General features: G+C 34.3%; 1 protein-coding gene across 8 annotated transcripts in view; it reads right to left on the reverse strand.

The window, feature by feature from the left end:
• Positions 1 to 27,743, reverse strand: part of Stxbp5 (syntaxin binding protein 5) — a 108,091-nt gene that overhangs the window by 13,850 nt on the left and 66,498 nt on the right. The window contains exons 17-22 of one of the 8 annotated variants that reach the window (XM_070010491.1): positions 24,274 to 24,399; positions 21,576 to 21,727; positions 15,604 to 15,666; positions 10,847 to 10,906; positions 10,700 to 10,747; positions 2,237 to 2,287 (exon numbers count right to left, since the gene is read on the reverse strand). In XM_070010491.1, the coding sequence (XP_069866592.1) occupies positions 2,237 to 2,287; positions 10,700 to 10,747; positions 10,847 to 10,906; positions 15,604 to 15,666; positions 21,576 to 21,727; positions 24,274 to 24,399 (500 nt within the window). Of the gene's footprint in view, positions 1 to 2,236; positions 2,288 to 10,699; positions 10,748 to 10,846; positions 10,907 to 15,603; positions 15,670 to 21,575; positions 21,728 to 24,273; positions 24,400 to 27,743 lie in introns of all 8 variants that reach the window. The other 7 variants (XM_070010490.1, XM_070010493.1, XM_070010492.1 and 4 more) reach the window with 7 other exon arrangements.

Genomic DNA, 27,743 nt, shown 5'->3' on the forward strand with positions numbered 1-27,743 from the left:
CAATCCCAAGCCTATCTCAAGTCCTGGCCTTGTTTTTTTAGGGACAACAAGTGCATACTGGACATTTTCCCTGCTTTTTCTCACTAAACAAAATCAAGTTACATCCTTAACCAAAACTCTAGACTCTTTTCATGAATTTGTAAATACTAATGAACAAATAACTATATTAATAAAAACTATGTTAATGACACTCCTGTTCTCTTAAGGAACAGGTTTGATTCCTCTCTTCCATTTTGCCAATTGAGTGCTGGGATGCCAGGCTGTATTCTGTTTTATTTCACTGTTGCTTCCTTTCTTCCATTAACAATTGAGTTCAATTACTCTGAGTTCAGGTTCTCATTGCCATATACCTATACTGACACACTTTTAGTCTCTCACAGCTAGTACAATCCAGTTATATTTTATATGGCATAGTTAAGATTTGTCACTTCGGTTCAAAAAGTCCTCAGGGGCTTCCATTTGTCTACTTAATCATGTCCATTCTCAGGCTTTTAAGAAACTTCACAAAATAAGTTTAATGCACCTCCTGGCATTTCCTAATGCTACACTACTTTATTGCATTGTGGAATCTCAATAGAGCTATCTGACTTTTCTACCTTTTGGTTTTGTTTCAGCCTTTCTCTACCTATCTCAAGTAGTGTATATTTTCCACCTCAGTTTATCCTGACTCCCACAACCACAGTTTCCCTCTCTTTTGATGCTCTAGCTACAGAGGAGTGTATCTCTCCCATTACACTCACACTGCATTTGCTTTATGGTTATTTTTGACTTGTCTTACTCCCTTCTCTAAGACTCAAGTGTCTCTTGTGCAAAAACTATGTCATTTGATCCCTTGTGGAATTTTACACAGTACCTTATTTGCAAAAGGTATTCATATAAATATTTCATTAAAGAGAGACTATAATTAAGAGCATCGAAACCATTGTTTTTGCTGAGCCATTCAGATATATTAAAATTCTCAGGAGAATCTACAATTCCGATTTAATTAATCATTCCTCAAACCATATACTTTCAATGCTTTTATGAAAGAAATGTATCTCTGTAATGTCATGAAAAAATGTTTTCTATTCTATATTTTAATAAATAAAAAAGGTGTAACTAGGGCATTTACAGTCAAATTGATACACACAATGAAAATCTTCCCACCATGTAATATTAATTACAGCAAGCCTTTAAAAACAATAAAATTACCTTTAACGACAACAGCAAGGTTCAGTTCTTACTGTAGTTTCTAAAAATGTCTTTCTTTTAAGATTTCATAGCCTGTTACAGTTAAAAAAGACTTACTGCTATGATTTGGATATTTGGATATGCAAATAACCAAGAGCTGGATATGAACCAGTATTTCCCTCAATGTTTCAAAAAAGCCAGATGTTTGGTCCTCATTAGAAACACTGAGAGAAGGTAGAATCTTTAAGAGGAAGGGCCCACTGAAAAGTTACTAGGTTACTGAGGTATATCCCTTGGAAGATGTGTATGTAGCTCTTAGGAGACTGATTACTTGCAGCAACAAAGGTTGTTAGAAGAGAAAATCTGGTACCTAAAGATGCATTTAAAAAGAAATGCCACTTTAATGTTGTACATGAAATTTTATTTTGACGGAAATGCCGTTTTTCCACATATGATATAATGAAACTGTTTAATACTGGATATAAAGCAAACTGAATGTGTGTATATATTCATGGTGTTTATATAATGAGTTAGTTGTATAAAAAAGTATTATGGTCGGGTTTTGCTTAGCAAGTGCAAGGCCCTGAGTTCAAACCCTAGTAGCAATAAAAATAAGTGTCATGAAAGAACTTCTGTGAAAGAAAAAATGGTTCCTATCTTATTATTATCACTCCTGTAATGATGGTTTTCAACATGAGAAATTTGCTGCAATGAAGAAAACTAGTAATTTAGTTTAAAAAATATTCTGTTAGTATAAAAGTAAGTTTATAAGTTATAGACTTCAAAATAGGTTTGAAGTGATTGGATAGAACATACTATTTTTGATGAAAATCTGATTGGCACAAACTTTAAGCTTGTATTAATTATGTTCAGATAAAAAAGTATGAAAGGGATGAGAAAATGTATTATTTTGATTTGCTTGAATCTGTTATAAAATTTATATAATTATTGGATATTATATATTAATATATAAATAAATGATATAATTTGCATTATAATTCCTAGTTTTTCTGTAATAAAGAGGTCATTTACTTTCTGTATTTATTTTGTTAGCTGTTTTACTTACCTAAATCAGGCTTTAGATCAGTTGGCAGACTTAACTTCCTTGACATCTTTGCTGAAAAATAAAACACATTTTAATAAAATCAGAAAAACATTTAAGCCCTACTTATTACACCAACTAATTTTCCAGACAGAAGTGAATAATTTTTTATGCTAAGTCTAGATGCTAGGATAACTAAAGTATGATTAATAATATTAAGAGTGGAAAGTAAATCTTACTTCCAACTTTTAAAAAGTTGTACTTACTAGATGTAATATCTTTCTGTCTTGAAGCTCATACTTCAAGGGAGCCTTTGAATGTTAACACTGAGCTACTGGTTAGACTTTCAGGAAAGTGTTAGACTTTTCTCAAAGAAAAGTCACTGGGAAAGAAAGAGCTGCAGATAAGGCAACAGAGACATGAGACCAAGCTGGGGTAAGTAACAGAACCGTCCCAGCTTCTCGTCTTCACAGCTGTTGGCATGTTCTTTAAAGTTAAGTTTTAGAAGATAGGGCAAACCTACATTTACAAATTACTTGATTACATCATAGAAATGTCTATACCATCACTTGACAAAAGTTCACAATTCCATTTACAATGCAGTGAAAAACAGAAAAATCAAGTCACGCTTAACACAAAATTATGGTACTTACATAAGCTATGGGTATTTTTATGTAGACTAGAAAAATTAAAAGCTAATGTGTAAACTTACTATAATTCACTTTCCATCCTTAAAATCAGTTATTGTCTTAATCTGTAAGTGATTTAAAGTTAGGAGTTGTTCTGCTAGATCTATTATGTTAGTGGTAGTGCATGCGTAATAGAATAGTGCTCTTTATGTGAAATTTGAAAAAGTATTTGTTAATACATGGATGCATATATTTGGTTAAATTTTGGACTGTTAGGAGATATTTAAAGCACAGACCCTGCTAGTCCATAAGGGCGCCATGTAAACAAAGAGAAATCCAGTCATAGTACATAACTTCCACATCTAAAAAAATGACAAATGCAGCATTAGGAAGAAGGCATTAGACAGACTGGGAAGGGATAAGGGACAGGGGTGTGACATCTTGTTACCTCAAGCTTCATTAACCTAATTAGTAGCCTTAACAACAATGGGTCAAATTTATGCATCAATCACCCCATTTGCATCAACTTAGTCAATTTTGGTTAAAAAAAAATGCAACACAAAATTAAATAGCTATAAATAGTATCTATGGTAGTGTGATTTCACATATATGGTTGCTATTGTATTTGATAAGCAATATCCTTAAAACTAGACACAAAATTATATCTCTAAACAGTCCTCTATCAAGCGATATTAACAGTTGGAAAGAATTCAGTTTTTTTGTGTGCCAAATCTCATAGGTCTAGTACACATAGATTGATTTATAGTAACTATACAATACGAATAGCCTCAGAACTAGAAAATCAACCTGGCACAATCAACAGATTTTCTAGAACCAGAAGATATGGATGCCATTTCTTTTTCTTTTTTTTTTGGTCGGTCGTGGGGCTTGAACTCTAGGCTTGGGCACTATCCCTCAGCTCTTCAGCTCAAGGCCAGCGCTCTACTGGTTGAGCCACAGCACCAGTTCCGGTTTTCTAGTGGTTTATTGGAGATAAGAGTCTCACAGACTTTCCTTGCCTGGGCTGGCTTTGAGTCATGATCCTCAGATCTCAGTCTCCTGAGTAGCTAAGATTACAGGCATGAGCCACCGGCGCCCCGCTGGATGCCATTTCTTCAAACCCTACTCAGCTTTGATTAAGTTGTTCTGAGTCAATGGGACCTGTTCTTCTCAAACTTGAATGTGCACCTGTCACCTAAGGATCTTCTTGACCTGCACATTCTGATTATGTTCTGCACTAGGGCCTCAGAAGAACTTCTCAGAAGCTTCAAGCAGATGGCGATATTGCTGGTCTGTGGACCAATGTTTAAGTGACAAGGATCCCGAGATTACAAGTAATTACAGGCTAGGAACCAAGACAAATTTATTAAAGTGTGTGTGTGTGTGTGTGTGTGTGTGTGTGTGTGTGTGTGTGTGTGTGTGTGTGTGTGTGTGTGTGTGTGTGTGTGTGTGTGTGTGTGTGTGTGTGTGTGTGTGTGTGTGTGTGTGTGTGTGTGTGTGTGTGTGTGTGTGTGTGTGTGTGTGTGTGTGTGTGTGTACACATTAAGCCCACAACAAATGTGCAGCTAAGCTTCAATATCTAGTTTGATAAAAAAAAATGTAGGTATATCAAGTGTACTGGTTAAGATTGGGTTTGGAAACATTAAAACTGGTCTAGATCCACTTCAACCAATTACTAGATGTGCAACCTTAAGCCAATGGTTTAACTTTTTAGACCTTGAAGGGCAGAGAGTTGTGAAGAATATATAAGACAATGTAAACAAATGCTGAGCTGAATACCTGACTCATAATTATTTAATAAATGTTAGTTATTAATGAGAATGGTTCTTATAAACACTACACAAAATAAGCTGTCATTATACTTTCAAGTAACCTAATATTCCTTCATTCTATGCTAATAGCTCAAGTAACTAAACAGACAAGTTGTTAATAACATTTAAAGCACATTTTAAGAATTGTTTTTGCAAAAATAATTCATTCTTAGTAAAAATAATACAGTGTACATATTTTAAAACATTAACATCCCACCAAACAGAAATTAAGTTTTGCTGAACATCCTTTAGTATCTTTCTAGAATAGATAAAAAAATGATGAGTATTCATAGATTCTGCACTTGCTCTAGTAACCCTAGGTTCAAATTTATCTTCCAACTTCCTACGATAAAAGTTAAGACCACTGGCTTAATACAGCTCTTTTCCAACTTAAATGTTTAAACTACACATTTCCTAGGCCATGGCTTGAATCTCCACACAGACTTCTAGAAATTCTTCCTGAGCAGTTCCTTCCTCTTCAGTATTCTGTACCACATATTCGAGTTATTAGCAGCCTCAAGTTCTGGTCTGTTTCCTTAGCTGGTAATTCAATTCCACTGGGGCTCAGCCTGCCCAGTGTTTCAAAAGGATGGTTGAAATAAAACTTCTGGCTCACCTCAGGCTTCTCCATTTTCTCAAGGAAAACTGTCTTACAATACCTATTGCTCCATCCCAGGGAACAGTAATCTCATTTGATCAGATTCATAGCTGTTTCTGGTTTTGTTTTGTGTGTATGTGTGTAAGGCTAAATTCTAAACCCAAGGTCTAAAGTTTATGTTAAGGCTAAAAGTTTGTATCTTTCCATTATTGTGATTCTAAGGAATGTACTTGTTATTGGTTTAGTCAGCTTTCCTGATAGCAGGTCCTACACAGGCAGACATATCTCTGGACTAACGCTGTCAGCTTTCCCGGCTCAATACTTACATTCTGCTATAATTCTGTGATGAGAGACCATCATATTTTACCTAGTAGTTTATGATACTTATATTTTGATTTCTCAGGAGTCATGGGCAATTGTCAAATCAGTTGATTTCATGCTATTTTTCAAAGAATTTATGTTCCTGCCTTGAAGCTGCTCATCTTGTACTTTGCCTTTTGACTGAACACATGGAATTTAAATAAGTTCCCAGAAATCACATTATCTATGGTTTTCTTCACTCTACCACTTTGAGCCACAGTGCCATTTTCAGTTTTTGAGTGGTTAACTAGAGAAAGAGTCTCATGGGGACTTTTCTGCCTGGGCTGACTTTGAACCAGGATCCCCAGTATCAGCCTCCTGAATAGCTAGGATTACAGGTGTGAGCCACCAGTACCCAGCTTAGACTCTTTTAAAAAACCCAGTCTTATAGGAACTAACCAGGGTTCCATGAAAATTACATTAATCCCTTTGGAGGGTGACACCCTAAAAAACCTAATTACCTTGCACTAAGCCCTGACTTTGAAAGATTTTACCACCTTTAGACATTGCCGTATCGAAGATCTCTGGGGAAACACTCAAACCCCTGCAATTACCAAGGAAAGATATTCTCAGGCGAGGGGACTGTTTGAACCTTATATTGTAAGTGACTTCATGTTTGGTGTGTTTTCGTCTTTTGCAACTGGATAAATTGTTGTCTTTTCAATTGTGAAAATTCTCATTGTTTCTTTTATATTAAACAGTTACTTTATAATTTTCCTTCAGGCCTATCTATCCATTGTATCCACATTTTATATTTTCTAAAAATAGTTCCTTAAGAAAAGCAATCTTAATCCCCACTTTTTAAAATGTGACATTTACAGTAAAAGCATAACTTTAAACAAGGTAAAAGTACTCCCCATGACAGTAAGATCAAATAGTGAAAAATGCAAACTGATCTGTTTACATTGAGACAATTGTCAGAAAAAAATGACAATATCATTTTTCTCTCTACATGCTGAGATTCAATACTATTCTTTTTGAGTGATAATGTTCAAGTCTATACATATTAAATAAACAATCAGGCTAGTAAAGAGCCTAACCTAAAAATCTGCTTGTAGGATGGCAAAGAATCCAAAGGGGGGGGGGGAGTAAGACTGAAAGGTAGAGGCTGTTGTAGCAATTGTTTTAATAGCCATTAAATCTAATAATACCAGGGTCTATAGTCTACAGCAGAAGATAAAGTTCATGAGTTCAGAAACCGAGTTCCATGCATAAATACAGAAATTAATGTATATCCAGTAACTATCATAAGAATGAATAAATAACAAATGGATTAAAAACTGTCACTGGACCTTTAGAGAAAGAAGCTAAATTACTCAGACAAAATAAACAGAGAAATAAGGGAAAATTAAAACAAAAGGAGTATTTTCAGAAATACTGACAGTTCCCATTTCCATGACCTAATATGGAAGATTTTTAGAGATATTGACATAGATATTGGTATAGATTTAGTTCTAACAAATGCTCTTTACTCTTGAGCTTATATCAATTCGTTCCCACTTAAGTTTACTGTTTCCCATAGCACCATAATTAATGTCTGCAATAGTTCAGAGAATATTCTATATAATAAAAGGTTCTAACAATCTTTTAATATAATAAGTACTAATACTACAATTATAAGTGCTAAATTGTGCCCCTCCCCCCAAATTCATATGGGGAATTCCTGATCCAATTCCTCAGATTGTGCCTGTACTTGGAGAGAGGGTCATTAAAGAAGTGATTAAGTTAAAATTAAATTGTTACACTGGGTCGTCATTCAATTTGCCTATGTCCAGGAGCAAGCACAGACACAGAAAGAAGATATCAGGTGAAAATACAGTGAGAGGGCAACTATCTACAAGCCAAAGAAAAAGTTCTAGAACCATACCCACTGATCTTGACTTGACTTTGACTTCCAGTCTCCAGAACTGAGAGCAAACAAAAGTCTGCTGATTAAGCCTCCTATTCTGTGGAATTTTGTGATGGCAATCTAGCAAACTATTAAATTGTAACAAACCTATAATGTCACATTTATAGTCTGCTCACCTAATAGCTGAAAAAAAATACCCAATGCACAAAAACTTATTTTCAGTAATGTACTGTTAATTGTGGTTAATTTTGTTAGAAAGCAAATGGTAAGCTCATTGTACATCCTTATATCATTTAAAATAAGATGGCTTTGTTGAGATAGTAAAAAACACAGTAAGTACTGAAATATAAAATCGAAAGAAACTCTCAAGTACATTTAATTATGAAATAACACAAAAATACATGCAGAAATGAAATTTGAATATGATAGTACCGTCTAGATTTTAGTTTGAGGATTCATTAGAAGTTAGACTTGTATGATGATTCTAAAGTATATGTCTACCAATTATATTATTTGACTAATAATCCTTTTCTTTCAAAGTAGAAAGAATTAACATTACTTGCAAAAAACGGTGTCACTAAATACTCATCTTTTAAGATGAGCTTCTAGAGCATGGTGGTTTATTCCTATTGTTTCAGCTACTGAGGAATAAGAGATTTAGGGGATTATCATCTGAAGCTAGTTCTTGGCAAAAATGCAATACTATTGAAAAATAACTAAAACAATGACTAAGGTGTGGCTCAAGTAATAGAGTATCTATCTTTCTAACAAGCAGGAGACATTAAGTTTGGACATTTTGCCTGGATTGGACTTGAAGTATAATCTTCCCAATCTACCTCTGCATCCTGAGCAGCATCCTGAGCTGACCATAACCATGAACCATTGCACATGGTAATGAGGAAACTGAAACTTAATTTTTATCAACTATGGACTGGATACATAACGGGAACATAGTATTTAGAAGGCTCAAGGAGTCCTAGTATTTCTAACATTATATCACACAGAATCATCAGTCCTGACAGAGGTCTCTTGAGGAGATCTATGAAATTTCTTTTGTTTCTATAGTAGATTATATGTTAAAACATTACAAAATGGGATACTAATATAGGGAAATAAACTAATGTATCATTTTATAAATCACTTTCACAGTGCAAAACAGGGCAGCTCTGTTTCTGTACACGAGAACTACAGGATTGAAAGAATAGTTAGGCAGGAAAGAATAGTGGGTCTGGCACTGGTGGCTTATGTCTATAATTCTATCTACTCAGAAGGCCAAGATCTGAGGATCATAGCTGCAAGCCATTCAGGGAGGGACAGTCTATGAGACTCTGATCTCCAGTTAATCACATATACATATACATAATCATATATACATATACATATACATACACACACAGACACACAGACACACACACACACACACACACACACACACACACACACACAAACACGCCAGAAATGGAGTTATAGGTCAAGTGGTAGAGTGCTAGCCTTTAGCACAAAAGTACAGGGACTGGCACGCGCGCACACACACACACACACACACACACGCACGCACACACACACACAAACACACACACACACACACACACACACACACACACGCCAGAAATGGAGTTATAGGTCAAGTGGTAGAGTGCTAGCCTTTAGCACAAAAGTACAGGGACTGGCGCGCGCGCGCACGCACACGCACACACACACACACACACACACACACACACACACGAATAGTGAAAGATTTCAACACAAAAAAATTATAAGTGAAAAATTACTATTCATACCTATATACTAACATACCTTTGAAAAGACTAATAGAGTCTAAAAATATAACTATAAAAATTGGCATGATAGAAAAATTCACTCATAATATGAAAAAATAATCAAGAAAGCTATCAAGGAACTATCCTTCAATAATGTCCTCAGAGGTAGTAAATTTGTTAGTAAAGTGTTTCAAATACTTGAGCTCTAATATAGGAAGGTGACCAATGCTTTAAACAAAGTAAATATGACCTGAATAGCAAATGCTGAAAATTATTTTACAAATTTAATTACTAAAAATTCCTCTCATTTACAGTAAAATTCCTAGGTAATTTAATTCTAAAAGTTGCTCACTTAAATATATTTTGTATTATGCCACAATAAAAGAACCTTTAGCATACTCTTAGAACATGCCAAGAAGGAAACTTGTTGAAAAGTATCATGTTATGGTTCTAGTACATAATTAAAGTGATTTAACCATTACAAGAAGATTCACTAAAAAATACACAAATATGTAAAGGTAAGTAATTGATTCTCTTTAAATGAAAAGCCCTTTGCCAAAGAACAAATCATCTTATTTTAAAAAAATGTGTGGAGGGCTACCGCCACCACCGTGAATATGGAGACAGGGTTCAATTTACAGCACACAGACAACAGGGATGTCACTCTGCAAATGTCTTAAATATCTAGCTGTCTACAAGTGGATCTAATTTAGGTAGGTTCAATTAATATGTGACATAGGGCCTGAAGAAAATGAAATACATCTTCTTCTATAAAACCATTTTTTTAGGCATTAAAAAATGTGGAGAATATTCAAAATTTTGTGACCCAAAACTCAGTTTAGTGACATCCTCCAAGTTTTATTATATATTTTATTCTTCAGTATTAAACTTGAGAATCATAAACAATAATTAGTTTCAGAATAGACGAAGTAATTAATTACAAAGTATATCCATAAGAACAACTTGAGTACAGTAAACATTTTTCCTTGCATATGTGGGGAAGGTGAAAAAAAATTTTATTTAAAGCCAAACTGGTGTAGATTATAAACTGAAAAAGTCAATCTTTTGGAAAACTATTTTCTTGAATTTGGAGTCTTCCTAATGTGAGGGATTATGGAGTAAAGGTAGGAAAAAATACAAATAAAACCAAAAGAAAAATATGACTTCAAAGCTTGAGAGTATAAAACTGTGCTACTTATAGCATAAATTGAACCCTGTTTTATTTGAAAACAAAAAATAAAAGTTAACAGAATAATTCACACTGTGAGTCAAGAGAAAGAACTGCATTCCCAATTTAACTGATTTTAATAATTACTGCCCCAATGAGTTAAGAAGAAACACAGCCCAAGAGATTATTGTTTAGCATAAGGATAAAAAAAATTAATATATACAAGATGCAATGCACTGGATAATTTTCTGCTGTTGGTTAGCATTGCATATAGCAAGGATTAGAAACAAAATAGAAATGTCTATTTCCTACCTATATCACTGGCTACCATCTTGGAAAACTTTCTGCTTTTGGTCTTCACTGAAAATAATATTTTGATATAAAAATGTCAAAATCTATTCAAAGTAAACTAAAGAAATTAAACATAAATAAGAATATTTTAAAACAAAGATACTATACCCTTTTCTATAAAATTATTCATTTTTTGTTCATCATCTGAATTGTGTGGTGATGAAGAACCTACACAAATGAAGACAATGGAAGGAACAGGCACATAGTCAGTCACAAACATTGAGGTGTCACAAGAAAAAATACAAATAAAAGACCTGGCAACTTCAAAAGTAAGCAGTCACATATTTGGCCCAAAAGAGGCCATTTATATAGTTCTTAAGAATTCTGATTACACAGAACATCTTGCATGGTACACATTAATATATGCAAATATTAACTAATATTTTTCCTTAAGGAACAATAATTTGGCAAAAATCTTAAGTGTATATGATATATGAAATAACAGAAAGAAAAATATAACTTATAAAGACCTATTAAAATTATATACATTATACTTTTTACAATCTTCCCAACTGTGAATTACTTCCCATCTTTGATTTTTTGTAATACTTCACAACAACTCTTAATGTCCTGAGGTTGAATTTACATATATATATGTGTGTGTGTATATGTACATATATATATGCCTATCCTCATTTAAATGAACTTCTAAAAACCAGAGTAAGACAATTGAGCCACTTTTTTTTGTTATCTCCTTTGTGATCACTGAAGTGTTTTTTATGTAGGTATCTATAAGTATCTGCTGAATGAATAAGGTTTTCCAGCTAGAAACAAATGCAGAAAATGTAACTGGAAGTTAATTAGAGGCTGCTTTTATGTACTTAGAGAAATTCCTGTAACAGTAATAAAGCATAATAAATTAGATAAAAAAATTGACATACTCTTATCTGCTTTCCCTCCCCAAATCATACTTCCTTCATTTAGCCTGATTGCAAATACCTTGACAGTCTCTATTCAAGAAAAACCTCAACACTGACAGAATCCACTACTTCCATTTAGCTTTAAGATTATTCTTTGAAAATCCATATTATTTTTCCTAAATAATATTTATAAATCTCATATCAAAAACAGTACAAAAGCAACATTAAACTCGATAACATTTCAAGGAAGGGAAACAGGTAAGCTGTTTTCATATAAATATAACTTAGACTTAATAAATTAATGGTCAGGATATGTTCTGCACATTTTAAAATATTACCATCATCACACATACTAAATAACCACATAAATATTCAAAAATGACACTGGTTTTATCTAATAAGTTTAATATTAGAGGAATAACAGGGTAACATCTATATATGATAAAATTATAAAAATATTTCACATTTTCAAAATAAAAAGCAATATAGTCTTTAAATGTAAATCAAAGGTGTTGGCTTATTCTAACTCAAATTTTCTAATATTGGTTATAACTTATGTGTCAGCTTATCAAAACTGTGTTAAGATGGTTTTCAACATATCCACTGGAATAAAATAACCAAAATAAATATAATTAAATCCTAAAATATCTACAGGTTGTTGATTTTCCTACATCACATACAAACTTCATAAGGCAATCTTTGTATAATGGTACATATGGTCCTCTAGTTTAAAATAACCTAATCAATTTCTGAAAACACTTCTGTAACATTTTATATGACTGTACACTGAGACACATACATATAGATGCACTACAAATTCCATCATTACTGAAATGGTCAGTGACACAGTCTGAGTTCTCTGAAATGAAGATAAATGGAGGCTACCACTGGATAACTGGTTTATAACATGTATGTCTGGTTGGCAGTATTCAGTTCTTTTCAGAGATAACTGGTTCATTTTAAAGTAACTTAGAAAAGATAAGCTCTGCTTACTATTTCTATTTTCTCATTTTTCTGGAGAGTTTTTTCTTATTCATTATGGAACTGAAGTTATTCTTTTAGCTTCTGCAATTTGAAAGCTATTAAAAAGTTATCATTTCTATGAATTAATTTTCAGTAAACACTTTGACAAAACATCTTTGATAATAGCCATGAGATGCCTACTATATTATTTTCTTAATATTTATGGAGTCATAATTCTAATCCATTCATGTATTTTTCCCTTTCCTAAAAATACAAACTTTTAAAACATTAACTACATTAGTTTTAACGATTTTCATTTACTAGAAACATAAAAATGGTGGCTTTTTACATTCACTATATGTTCATTCCATTCAATTTTTGACCATAAGTAGAATTTGCATTTGTTGACAAGAGTCAGATAGCCTGCTCAAATCTCAATCTAGGTTCTATGTAATACCCATAGTACCTATGCTTGAGTGACATTTGAAACTGTTTATCCTCTATGAAAGTGAGTTCTTTAAAAAAGACTGTTTCCTGACACTTAAGGATGGGCATAATTGCTCAGAGAATTCTTAGATCTTTCAGAGCATATTAAAAAGTTAAATTAAATTATTGGCTCTATAATTAAGAATTCCTGACTTATCAATGATTTTATTATTTTTTTAAAAATTTTATTGTAAAGGTGCTGTACAAAGGGGTTAGTTATATAAGTAAGATGATGAGTACATTTCTTGTCATTATCTTATTTTTTATTGTGAGAATACCATACAGAGGATACCGTACATGGGCAAGATAACGAGTACATTTCTTATCAAGCATTGTTACCTCCTCCTTGTTTCCCCTTCCCATCCCTTCCCATACTCCCCCCCACCCCCCACCCAAGTTGTTAAGTTCATTTTTCAACATAACGACTTGTACATCTCATTTGTTGCAATGGGTCCACCTGTATCCCTAGTTAAACAATTTGTTTTTTTGATTTTATGAAATCACAAATTTTACTTTGCATTTGCAGACAGAAAATCTATTGTCCCAAAGGCTGGATGCAGGGGCATGTGCCTATCATTCCAGCTACAATGGGAAGCCTAAACAAGCAGACTGTGGTCCAGCCTTGCCAAGGCAAGAATTGAACTCCAATCTCAAAAAATAACCAGTGTAAAAAAGCGACAGAGACATAGCTCAGTGGCAGAGTGCCTAGTAAAAGCCAGGCCCTGAATTCAAATCTTAGTACTGCTAAAAAAAATTATACTGCCTTTTCACATGGACAAAAAAAATAAAATAAAAAAATATATATATCTCAAGATGTTAAACCATGCTTGTGTTTCTCTAGTTTGAGAGAATTTGTTTGTTTGTTTTTTTGTCTGTCATGGGACTTGAACTCTGGGCCTGGGCGCTGTCCCTGCACTTTTCAGCTCAAGGCGAGCGTTCTACCACTTGAGCAACAGCGCCACTTCTGGTTTTCTGAGTGTTTATTGGAGATAAGAGTCTCATGGCCTTTCCTGCCTGGGCTGGCTTTGAACTGCGATACTCAGATCTCAGCCTCCTGAGTAGCTAGAATTATAGGCATGAGCCACCGGCACCCAGCCTCTAGTTTAAGACTATGACTTATCACTGGATACCAATGTGGTTCCGGTCCCTACATTCATTGAATCGAGAACAAACTTAAGTATGAAGTTTAAAGAATAAGAAAATATGTGGATATATTTGATCAGTTTGTTCAACATCAGGAAAAAGCAACTATAAAAAGAATTACAAAAGGTTTTACAGACTTATATAGTAAAATGCAAAAGGAAAGGTGAGGGAAGAGGAGTCCTTTTCAATATGTCCTGTTATTGCAATTCTTTTGATATGAAAAAAAATTCACACTGAAGGATGAAAACGTAAGAACACTGTTACTTATGGTAAGAACTATCTTTCCAGTAGAAACTGGATGAAAATTTGCAACTAGAAAAATTGAATGAATATAATTAAAACTGTCAACTTTATTAAAAATAGCAATATTTCAATCCACTTAAATAAGATTCAGATACTTTTAATCTTAAGATATTATAAAATTCCTGGAAATAATGTTCTTTTGGAATATTAAAGCATATGAAAAGAGCCATTAATATATGCAAAAAGAATTACTTTAATAAAACTCTAAATTTCTTTGATCAAAGCCAAAACCAAATCTTACTATAGCATTCTTAGATTATAAATTTCAAGAATCTTTTACAGCATTTAGGGATTGAAGTCAAGTTCAATGGTAGAGTACTTTCCTAACACATGCAAGGTACTGGGGCTTGATCCTTAGCAGCACACAGAAAAATAAATAAACAGAACTCTTTCATGACATTTAAATGGATATTATTCACAAGGACTACAGAAAAGTAGATTACATCAACTTTTATTTGATTTTATTCAATTTTACTAGATAATTTCAGGAGTGCCAAAAGCAAAGATTACAAGTAACTAAAACATTTGATTCAATGTTCAGGAGTAAAACTTTTATAGCAGTATAAATACGAAAGCCAAACAATTTATATGAATGATCAGATAAAATCAATGGAGGTTTAGCTACCACTAGCTACATTTCTTTTCATTTACTCAGTATGGAAAAAAGTTATGATTTTAAGGTTACATGTGACCTAAGTTTCTCATAGATTTATTTTACATGTTTGTGTATAAAAATATAATATGCTGCCAGGCACCAGTGACTAATGCCTGTAATCCTAGCAACTCAGGAGGCTGAGATCTGAGGATCATAAGGTTCAAAGCCAGCCGGGCAGGAAAGTCCGTGAGACTCTTATATCCAATAAACCACTCAGAAAACCAGAAGTGGTGCTGTGGCTCAAGTGGTAGAGTGCTTGCCTTGAGCTGAAGAGCTGAGGTATAGCGCTCAGGCCTAGAATTCAAGCCCCATGACCGACAAAAAAAAAAAAAAATATATATATATATATATATAGAGAGAGAGAGAGAGAGAGAGATATAGTTTCTATATCTATATATATATCATGTTCATCTTCATAAATATCTTAATTATTACTAAAATGAAAAACAGATTACCAGAAGTTGGAGATTTGCAGCGATCCTCTGGGACAACAGTCCCTTCACTAATATCGCAAAGACCTGCTAAAAAAATAAGAACAAAGATCAAATCACACTACACATATTTATATAAATGAAGGAGGTATCCACTAACATTTTACTATTGTCCACATAAAAAAACACAGGCAGATGAATGGATTATTGGTACTGATGCTCTGATGCTAAAATATCTCAAGCTAACAAAATAATAAGTTAAACAAATTAAAACATGGTTTAGAAACAGGATTTCCCAAGTGAGAAAATTTGTTATTCTCAAAGGACATTAAACATAATGTAAGACTTGTTTAAAAGACTTGGAGAATTCTTCTTGAATTTTCAGGGAAGAGTAAGGCTTGCTACAAAGTTTGATAATTTTCTCATCACAAGGGTCCTTAATCCAAACCTCAAAGTGATTTTCTCTAAATATATTAAACAACACTGGTTTTGTTTGTTTTATTAATTATAGTGACTTAACATAGAAATATGAAGTATGTATTACTTGTAATTGAGTACATGGTAGGTATTCAATAAATATTGGTTGAAAAAATGAATATATGTGAAAACATTTCAAGTACATATCTAATCCATCTACTCTTACTGCCAGAATCATTTCAACAAATGTTTCTAGCAGTAGAGCTATTCAGGTGCTTTCCAAATTCTTTAGTAGTTTAATCCACAGCAGCAAATTAGGAAGACAGTATTAGCTTCATCTGACAGAAGAAACTGAAGAAGGCTAAAAATTAAATTACATCTGGAAACCACTGGTGGAAAGTACACAGTATACAAAGTTTTACTTAAAAAAATAACCTGCGTTAAAAATGAAGAGGAATTTCTACTTCAACAGAAACATAATTTTAAATGTATCATACCTATCACACTACTGTATTCAGCAGTTTGTCACATTTAATACAAATTTAGTTGTAGTCAAAAGTAAGAAAACTACCCAAGTGCCAACAATGCTCCAGTCACACAGCTAGGCAGCCTCATGTGATGCCTCATTTGGTGGTCACACTAACTTGACGAAGAAGAGATCATGTCCACTTCACAAATGGGGAGGCAAAGCCCCAGAATATCTCCCTAGTCTCATAGATTTAAGACCAGCATAGAAACTATAGTTTCAAATCTATAAATAACTTTTTGAATCTATTTTAGCTATAGAATGCAGTAATTACCATTTAAATAGGGCTGATTTGATAAGTTTACCATCTCTTTTAGCTAAGAATCTGAATTTATGTTTTAAAATACTCAACATACAGAGCTATGTGTTATTCAATACAAGAAATCCATTAACAAATTAAAATGGCATGCTTCAATAAGACTGTATTTACAAACCCAGGCTGTGAGCCAGATTTGGTCCACAGATAGTACAGTATTTTGCTAACTCAAGGTTTAATCAGTCTGTAATCATCAAAGCAAACTAGGTATTGAGATTACTGCCAACTGTCTGGTTCAGAATTATGTAATTTTAAAAATCAAATATGTTATAAACTCCAAGAAATACTATGTCAGTATTCATAAACCACTAATGTATTTATGAGATTACAAAAGTCAAATTGATTTTGCTCATGAAATTTACAGTAGTGAGATTCTGCTACTATCTGTCAATCTTTATTTTCTATATGCACACAGGCATAAAAGACGTATCAACTCATTCTAAAACTGTGACTACTTTATATCAACTGATTAGTAAAATATTTGACCTCTATCCATTTAGGATACCTTCTAAATTCATAAATTGCTAGGCACCAGTGGTAGCCCTTTCTATAGTTTTGATTATTCATAGTCTAAGAATGTTACATGGAAAATTTGACAAATGATTCATGAATTTTAAATTAGGAACCGTTCTGAGTAGAGTGATGAAACCTTTCTCATTGTCCTACACAAGATGTAATCATTATATCAACACAATATAAAAACTGACTCAGTAGCTGTCTCATTCTGGATCTATTATCAAATTACAGCAGCAGGTATAATCCAAGTAATTGACAGGAGTAGTGATGTTGGTGTAAATAAAAGTCACAAGGTAGTTCTTTTAAGCTCATCTCATATCCTCAAAAGAAAAAATAAGAGGCTACATACAAACTTTTACTATAGTGCATTATAACAGTATTGTTCATTTTATCACTAGTTCCTGTTTATAGTCTTTCTGTACTTAATTTCTAAAGTAAATTTCATCAAAGATGTGCACATACAGGGTTGGGAACATTCCATGGTTTCAGACACTCACTAAAGGTTTTAGAAGACATCTCCTGCAGGGAGGAGCTGAAGTGTTATATTTTCTATTTCTCATAATACACTACATATACACAGAAAAATTTAACACATCTTTCTGGGTGTCACAGTATATCTCCTTTTCTACTTTACTGAAAACATTGAAGACTTCAAAATAATCGCAATTATGATTTTAAAATCTCATCTGCATAACAGTTTACTCATAGCCTTTGAAAAAGAAAACTTTCCTAAAAATCTAGATATAGATTTCTGTAGCCTATTTCCTTCTTTAAGTTGTTAACTTCCAAGAGCAAGCAGTTTTCTCACAAGTCTTATTTCAAGCTCTCTAACACTTATGTTTCAGAATTATAGCTAGATTAGAAACTTTTTTTGTTTTGCCTATCACTTTCTTTTTTTTTTTTTTTTTCCGTGGGGCTTGAACTCTGGGCCTGAGCGCTGTCCCTCAGCTCTTCAGCTCAAGGCAAGCGTTCTACCACTTGAGCTACAGCGCCACTTCCGGTTTTCTGGTAGTTTATTGGAGATAAGAGTTTTGCAGACTTTCCTGCCCGGGCTGGCTTTGAACTGCAATCCTCAGATCTCAGCCTCCTGAGTAGCTAGGATTACAGGTGTGAGCACCAGCGCCCGGCTTTGCCATTCACTTTCTGAGTGAAAAAGCGAACAACAAAACAAGACCTCTATAATCTAAAGTTTACTTTCAGTAGAAACAAGAATTATAGCAGTTAAATGGTAGTTATAGAATTTCCATTATAAAAACATAGGCTATATTTTAGTCATCAACTGTAATAAAATACAGCTATAACACTCAAGTGTAAATACTTATAAAAATAAATGCATAAGTGACACTAGATTTATAGTGAAAATTCATTACTATCTATTAAGCAGTAAAAAAATTCTCCATTAAGACTGATTAAGAAAGATTTTATGAACACTTTGATAGTTATGCTATATCTCAGAAATATATCTAAAAACATATACCCATTAGCAAGACTACCATTTATCAGTGCAATTAAATAATTTACTATGAACTATCTTACAATTAATTTTATTTGGAAAAAAAAAAGTATCGAGACCCAAGGCTCAAATATTCTTAATGTTATTTTAGAGCATACTTCACAACTTTTCAGTTCTGGGACCGAACGCAGGGCTTGGCATGTGAGGCAAGCTCTGTCTATCTTCAGCCCTAAGTCTTTTAGTGTTTACTTAAGAAACCCTAAATATTAAAATATTAAGGCACAGTAACAATGGGTAAACACTTTAATAAGAAAAACTCAAAACAGTTCTTCATTTAATATCTAATTAATCAACATACAATGAAGCAAATAATAATGCAAAAATATTATGGCATTCAACACAAGAATAAAATACAATGCCATTAAATTTAAGAAAAAAATTAATTGCTTGGTAAATTGGTCTCTATTCTTAGATAAAACAGCCATTAAATTATTAGCAATTTAAGTTAGCTACTATAAAGTATAAAGGAAAAAGCAATTAGTCAATTTTAAGACTAATGAATTGTTTACAATTTTACAAAAGCCTGAAGTTTTTGTGCTTATCTGCTATAATAATGTCCTAATGCTAATATTACTTTCTTTGTCTTATGAAAAATTGAGTAGAAGCACAGCACTTTTATAGCTGCTTTCAGCTGGATGCTGGTGGCTCATGGCTGAGACATGAGGATCAAGCTTTGAAGCCAGTCTGGGCAGAAAAGGCCACAAGACTCATCTCCAGTTAACCACTAAGAAGCTGGAAGTGGAGCTGTGGTTCAAGTGGTAGGTAAATCATTAGCAATGACAGCAAAAGTTGAGTGAGAGTGCAAGAACCTCAGTTCAAGCTGTGGTATTGGCAAACACACACAAGAAAGAGAATCCAGGGGCTGGGAGGTGGCTCAGTGGTAGAGCACTTGCCTTGCATCCCAGAGGCCCTGGGTTCAATTCCTCAACACCATATAAGCAAAAAGAAAAGAGCCAGAAGTGGTGCTGTGGCTCAAGTGGTAGAGCGTTAGCCTTGAGATGAAGAGCTGAGGGATAGCGCCCAGGCCCAGAGTTCAGGCTCCACAACCGGACCCCCCAAAAAATTAAAAAACAAAAAAGAAAAAAAAGAAAGAGAATCCAGTGCCAATGTCTCAAACCTATAATCCTAGCTACTTAAGAAGCTCAAATCTGAGATTCCTGTTTGAAGCCAGAAGACCAGAAAAGTTCTTGAGATTTTTTATCTCTAATTAACACACTTCTGGCTAGAAGTGGAAGTGTGGCTTAAGTGGTAAAGAGCCAGCCTTAAGCGAAACAAGCCAATCAAGTGTTAGGCCTTGAGTTCAAGCCCCAGTACCAGAGCAGGAAGAATAAAAATAGATGTTTTCACATTCATGTTATGAAACAAATTTAAGTAATGAGTATAGTATTTTACATATAAAATTTTTTAGCTAATATACTGTTAAAATTAATGAAGGAAAAACAATGATTTCTAAAGAACAAATATGTCAAGACATGAATGACTTACTTAAGGAAGAACGAAGCTTTTTCACAGACCCAGAATATAAGCTAGAAAGGCCGCACATGCAAGAAGTCACATTCAGCATACCTTAGGTGAAGCAATGAAAAGGGAAAGGAAACAAAGGAGACAGAGATACTAGAATGCTGGTATAGTAATCTCTGCAGAAGATATTACATGACAAATGATCAGACTCACAAATAAAAACGTAAAACAAACTTTGAAAAGAAAATTTCAATTGTCAAGCCAAAATGACAGGAAAGTCTATAGTATCTCTTTTTTTTCTTGTCTCACATGTTAATAACCAGTAGAACTAACTACTAATATATTACTGGGGCCAACTGAAATAAATTTCACATAAGAACTTTTGTATTTTTTGTGCTCCTGTGTATCAACCCCAGGGCCTTACAGATGCTAGGCAAGCATTCTAATACTAAGCCACAGACCTTGAGCTCTGAGAATGTTAACTCAGAGAGAGTGAGTTGTAGACTCACTCATTTCCCAACTATTTTCAAAAGCACAGTGGTAGTATGCAAATGAGTCAAATATCACAAACAGGGCTCTCCTCATTCTTGGTGGAAGGGTAGGCCTCGGGAAAACTGAAACCACATGCCAGCAGTAGTTCTCATCAATATGGCCTGTTGCTATGTAATGTGAATCATGACACAAAAGATGTATAAGAAGAAATGGACAAATATCTAACTATACATATATGTCCTATGAGATGTTAATAAAAATGAATTACCTAGCAAACACAAAAATTGCTAGAATTTTAAATGAACCTGGGCTTACACGGAATCAAGACTAAGAATATAACATCTACATAACACATTTATGATCTTTTTTGCTTCCACATTAAAAAAATGTTAATGATTTCTGAATCACATAATTGAAACAATGAAGTTATTACTCTCACAGAGACCAAATAATATAAAGAACACAACTTTAAAATTAAATGTTGTATAATACTGAGACAAGTATTCCTGCCATTATAAGTTGGCTGAAGAATCTAACACTATAATTCTTTGTTGACATTAAATAAAATCCTGGAACATTAAAACAGAAGCAAAAACCAAAATTACAAAACAAAAATTAGATTCGTATCTGTTGATAATGTTTGACTGTTTATATTTAAAATAAGATAAGCTACTTATCTAATGGAATCATTTGTATTTACAAAAGTAAGTCAGCATTTATAGAAATTCTAATGCTCAGTTGTTTTCTGATTTTACCTCCAGAAGGTTGTCGAGATTTACGAGGAGACCGAGGTTCTCTGCGGTAAGGATCATTTGAGCCATATAACTCGATAGTCCCCAGGTTGAGTAAGACTGTTTTCTGCAGGTAGTCAACCATAGCAATACCATTGCAGTTGCCAAAAACCACACTGAAAATAGAAAAAAGTAAAACATTTACCACAAATGACCTAAGAGAATGTAACATAGTCCTTATGGTTAAAGAAAGAAGCATGACAAGTCTTTCAGAAAAATCTTTGAAAACTAAAGACAGACAGGGAAATGGAGATTACATCTGTCTCTCATGAAGCTATTTAAATCTTCTGTATACATTAAATATCTAACATCAATAAATAGTTATTACCACATAAATTGACACATAAGTTGAAACTTGATTAAAGGTATGAATCTCCTACAGAAAGCAATGAAGTATATATTCTTGTGCCTTGAGTACATTAGAGGTAGACAGCTCCCTCTAAGTAGGAAAATAAAGAATTATACGGTGGAGGAAGTTTTATAATGCCGATTGTCAGGAATAAAAAGTGTAAGTCTTGGAAAACATCATCTGGAGTATTCAAAATACCTTCTCAATTATGGGTCAGCAATGACACATTAATTTACTGTAAGTAAAGATCATTTTTTCAAGATCTCTTAAGACAGACATTGAAAGTTAATACATACAAAGGAGTATTATGAGTAGTAAAAGAGGCAAAGTTGTTTGAATGACTTGAAAGCTATATGAGTATCTAAACAGCAAAACCTTCAATTTTGATTATGTAACACTGGCAATGAATTTAAATTTTAAAAATGCATGGAAAGCAAACAAAGCACAACTCTTAGCCAATGAGTTCTGAAATCAATTGACCTTGAATTTTATTTTGTGGGGCTTGAACTCAAGGTGGGCTTGGGTACTGAGCAATTTTACTCAAGGCTAGCACTCTACCACTTTGAGCCACAGCTCCACTTCTAGTTTTTAAGTGAGTAGTTGGAGAAGGGAGTCTCAAAGGGACTTTTCTTCCCAGGCTGGCTTCCAACCATTATCTTCGGATCTTAGCCTCCTGAGTAACTTGGATTACAGGTGTGAGCACCAGTGCCTGGCTTCATTTTGAAATTTTCTACTATTCTGTTTTCTTTATTGTTTGGGGGAAATAAAAATTTAAAGACATAGTCATATGATTTTACATTATAAAGCAGCAGATAAAAGACATCAGAATAGATTATCTCAGACTGTAACAGTCTCTACTGGATGAACTGCAGGAGAGAGAGCAGGTAGAGACAGCTATCAAGAAAAAGACAGATCCATTTATCTACTGAGGGGCATTTGGGTTGGTTCCATATCTTAGCTATGGTAAATAATGCTGCAATAAACATAGTCGTGCTGGCTGGTAGCTTTAGTATGATCTTGTTTGTGATCATTTGGTTAAATGCCCAAAATTGGGATTGCTGGGTCATAGGGGAGCTCTATGTGGAAGTCTTTTGAGGAATGTGGTATATATACACAATGGAATTCTATGCCTCCATCAGAAGGAATGATATTGCCCCATTTGTTAGGAAATACAAAGACTTGGAAAAAATTATATTAAGTGAAGTAAGCCAGGCCCAAGAAACATAGGCTCCATGGTTTCCCTTATTTGCAATAACTAGTATATGTCTGAGACAAGCAGAAAAGGTCAGATAAGTTGATGTTAGGTGAAATGAACTTCAAGGTAAGTATTCAAATGTTTTTTCTTTCATGCGATTGTTTCTAACATATTTATAAGATGATTTCTTTGTTGCTTTGTATGTCATTCCCCCACGGAATAACCCCTGCTTTCACTATATTTGATATTGGTACAATTTGTGGAGGGGAAGGGAAAAAACTAATTGTTTAAATAGGGATACAGGTGGACCCATTGCAACAATGAGATGTACAAATCGTTATGTCGAAAAACGAACTTTACAACTTTGGCGGGGGGAGGAGATGGGAAGGGATGGGAAGGGGAAACAAAGGAGGAGGCAACAATGTTTGATAAGAAATGTACTCATTATCTTGCCCATGTAATTGTAACTCCTCTGTGTGGTATTTTCACAATAAAAAAAAAGAAGAAAAGAAAAAGACAGAGTCTCTAAGGTTACACCCAGGAGAATAGGAACCAGCATTTGATAACCAGTGCTGGGAAGGAACATTGTGTATGTAGTACTGAAGACTGCAGTCTTTATTTCTGGAGTAAGAAAACACAAGAAAAGCCTTATGTAAGTAACAAAAATCATGTATTACATACTTGAAGGCAAACATTACTACTTAAAGCAAATAAAGTTATTGTATAAAAGAATACTTTGGTGCATGACTGCTGTCTTTGTACTTTCTACAAGTTGAACAAATGAGATAGTTACAGATTAGTTATTTACAGAATCATTTTGTAACACCGTTTTCCAGGTCCATGCTGTTAAGACTTTCATGACCTTTTTTTCTGGGCAGATATCCCAGAGGATATATTGACTTTAAAAGTTTATTTCAAATACTTCATTTAGTTATTAATAAATACTTTATGAGTCTGTGAGATATTTTATCAGGAAGCAGTATAGATATACCCATAATAAATTATTGAGAAATTATGTTCCAAATGTTATGCTCCAAAGTGTTAAATTTAATTTGAATTTTAAGTCATAGATAGTGGATGGACTACTACGGAGATCGAGAAGAACACCTAATACTTACAGTCCATAGGAAGAATTGACTGCCAGACTGGTGATTTGTTGTGGTGGTTCTCCACCCACCCATACCAACTGAATAACTAGTTCTGTCTGATAGCCTGGAGACTGTTTAAGTGGTGAATTTTTAACTCTGAAAAAGAGAAAACATGTTACCTTTTAAAATAATTTTCAATAAACAGATTATCTTATAGAAAGCTATGTATAAATATTATAGCAATAAGTCAAGCATATAATAATTTTATATTTGGGGCTGGGAAGTTGGCTCAGTGGTAGAGCGCTTGCCTTGCATGCCTGAGGCCCTGGGTTCGATTCCTCAGCACCACATAAGCAAAAAGAAAAAAGCCGGAAGTGGCGCTGTGGCTCAAGTGGTAGAGCACTGGCCTTGAGCTGAAGAGCTGAGGGACAGTGCTCAGGCCCAGAGTTCAGGCCCCACAACCGGACCAAAAAAAAAAATAATAATAATTTTATATTAAAAAAAAGCTACACTAGGGCTGGGAAGGTGGCTCAGTGGTGCAGTGCTTGTCCTGCATGCATGAGGCCCTGGGTTTGACTCCTCAGCACCACATAAGCAGAAAAGGCCGGAAGTGGCGCTGTGGCTCATGGCAGAGCGCTAGCTTTGAGCTGAAGCTCTGAGGAATAGCACCCAGGCCCAGAGTTCAGACCCCATGACTGACATCAACAACAATAACAATAACAACAAAACCACTACATTAGACTTACAGGTAAAAAAATCAGAATCCTGTCCTCTAAAAACATTTTGTGGTTGGAAAGACTAAAATTTACATAAAGATGTAATTGTATATAAAAAGTTGTATATAAAAGAAGGCAGTAATAGAGAAGAATGAAGAAATTGGAAGAGGGTTGGGTATAGTGGCTCACTGTAATCCCAGGTACTTGGACAGCTGAAGGTAAGAGGATGACGATGGGTGAAAATGTGAGACAATATACAGAACTACTTTTAATACTCTGGTCCAAAGGAAGTAGGTTGAACACAGGTAGAGTAGAAGAGGAAAAGTCAGAATGAGTCTATGGTAATAAGTCTATGATCATAAATAAGTGAACATATACATTGAAGATATTAGAACAAGGAGACAATTTTAAGAGAACATGTAGCTAAGTTTGAGGTGATGCTAGGAACTGTAAATGGGACTACTCAGTATGTTCTTAAATGTGTTCCTCAACTTCACAAGTAATGTACAAGGTCAGACTAAAATCTGCGATAAACATGTTAGCAAGGAGGAGTGAGGAAGGGATTTACTTATGAAAGCATGAGAATTCCCAAAGAATACTTTGTAATATATATCTCACTTGTATCATCAAACTGCAAGTGGAATTGGAAAACACAGGCAAGGACATGTTCATATTACTTAAGTTGGTTCTTCTATAGTGAGGAAGACCATAATTCCTCACCTTTTGGTGTATATTTACTAGGTAAAAAGAGTAGGTTGTAAAGACTTGAGGGAAAAGTAAATTGGTGAAATGCCTACCAACTACTAAGCTATCTGAAGACATTTGTGGTTGTACAAGGCAGTAGCTAACACTCTCATAACTATATTCTAGTTCAGGCAGAATTTGATTCTAGTGGGATAATACACACTAACAAGCTGCAGTTATTGATCTCAGTAATTAAAAATAATGACGCCAGGTGACGGTGGCTCATGCCTGTAATCCTAGTTACTGAGGAAGCTGAGACCTGGAAGATCAAGGTTCAAATCCAACCTGTGAAGAAAAATCTGTGAGACTTCATCTCCAAAATAACAGCAGGGCTAGAGGATAGTGCAAGCAGTAGAGCAGCAGTTGAGCAAGTCAGCCAAGCAAGTGTGAGCCCCCAAGTTTAAAAAAAAATCAGTTTTATTCAACAAAAAGAGTAAGAGCTCTGATATCATTTTTTTTCTAGCTCTTGTTACTGAGTGGCCTATTGTAACAGAACATTTATTGAAAACAGTGGTAAGCTTTTTAAAAAAATATACATCCATCACAGATAAGAAATGTCCTCTGAAACTAAGTCCATGACCAATAACACTCAAAGCAACTTTAACAGTTGCTCTTGGTTCCTGCTATTCTCCTTGTTTGTACAGTCAGAAAAAAAAATGGAAGAAAGGTCTAAGAAAAAACAAGGGGCTGGGAAGGTGGCTCAGTGGTAGAGCGCTTGCCTTGTATGCCTGAGGCCCTGGGTTCGATTCCTCAGCACCACATAAGCAAAAAGAAAAAAGCCGGAAGTGGCGCTGTGGCTTAAGTGGTAGAGTGCTAGCCTTGAGCTGAAGAGCTGAGGGACAGCGCCCAGACCCAGAGTTCAGGCCCCACGAACGGACCCCCCCCCCCAAAAAAAAAAGACAAAAAAAGAAAAAACAAAGACCAAGACTCACCTTTGGGCCTACTTGTAACTTCTACCTAGGAGATCAAGGTAAGAAGTCTTATCACTCTGGTTTAATAATAGTGCTTCTATTTTCTCTGACCTAGCTCATTGAGAAAAAGTAAAGTATTTTTCAGCAGAAAAAAATGATTGTATGGTTCTGATTCCTGGATCTAAAGCCATGAACATTTGAAGGCAAAAGAAATCAAAAGCTCCAATTGAAGTATTCTAATTCTGTTGAAGATGATAATGCATACTTATATGGAACTGCTGAATTGTTAAAATGCTACTTAACATAGTTACTAAAATGAAGTACAGAATGTGATTTTTAAAAAACTTTCAAAGATAAACTATACTTTAGATGTTTATCAAAATTAACAAGAGCTGGAAAAAGTGCATCAAAATCATATGAAAAGGCACTGATGGAGCTTTGTCAAATTTGAAAAACAAAAGAGGAAAATGTAAATTCTGTACTTCCAAGTCTCATTCTAGCTAAATATATACTAGAACTGTAGCTAAAATGAGGTATGTTTCTTTGCATGAGACAGAGGAGGGTGGGAGAAGAGGAAACAAAAGACAAGACAGCATGACACAAGACAAGACATATCTGGAGCTTGGTTGTATACAGTGCAGGAGCTAAAAAAATATACAAATATCCTTGTTTCCCTTTGTCAAATGTCCTATCAGGGCAAAATCATTCCCAGCTAGGAACTACTGGCATGTTTTGGCAAATGTGTAAAGAACTTTTGTAACATACTTTTAAAATGATGGTGATATTTTTTAGGTCTATGTGGCTCATCTTTCATGCTATTGGCATTCCTTATGGCAATCATTAAACCAATGGAGAGAATCAGCAGTGTAAAGCTTGATTCTTTAAATTCAAGCAATTTCTTTCTTATTTTACCACCCTCCCTACTTTGAAAGTACTACTGCATGTCTTCACTTCCAATGGGAAGAAAAGTCTCCCATTTAAGGAAAATGGAAGACAGGAACTACTTGGTGGCTTGAATGTGTAAAATCGCCAAGATTCAGTGTGGCAGTAAAAGTTAAAATGATGCAATATTCCCTCAAGTTCATTTTAGAACAATGCTCTTAGGAAAATATAACCAATCAACAACAAA

The sequence above is a fragment of the Dipodomys merriami genome, unplaced genomic scaffold, assembly GCF_024711535.1.
Source record: "Dipodomys merriami isolate MVZ:Mamm:240054 unplaced genomic scaffold, mDipMer1.0.p SCAF_8, whole genome shotgun sequence".
Taxonomy (NCBI): Eukaryota; Metazoa; Chordata; class Mammalia; order Rodentia; family Heteromyidae; genus Dipodomys; species Dipodomys merriami.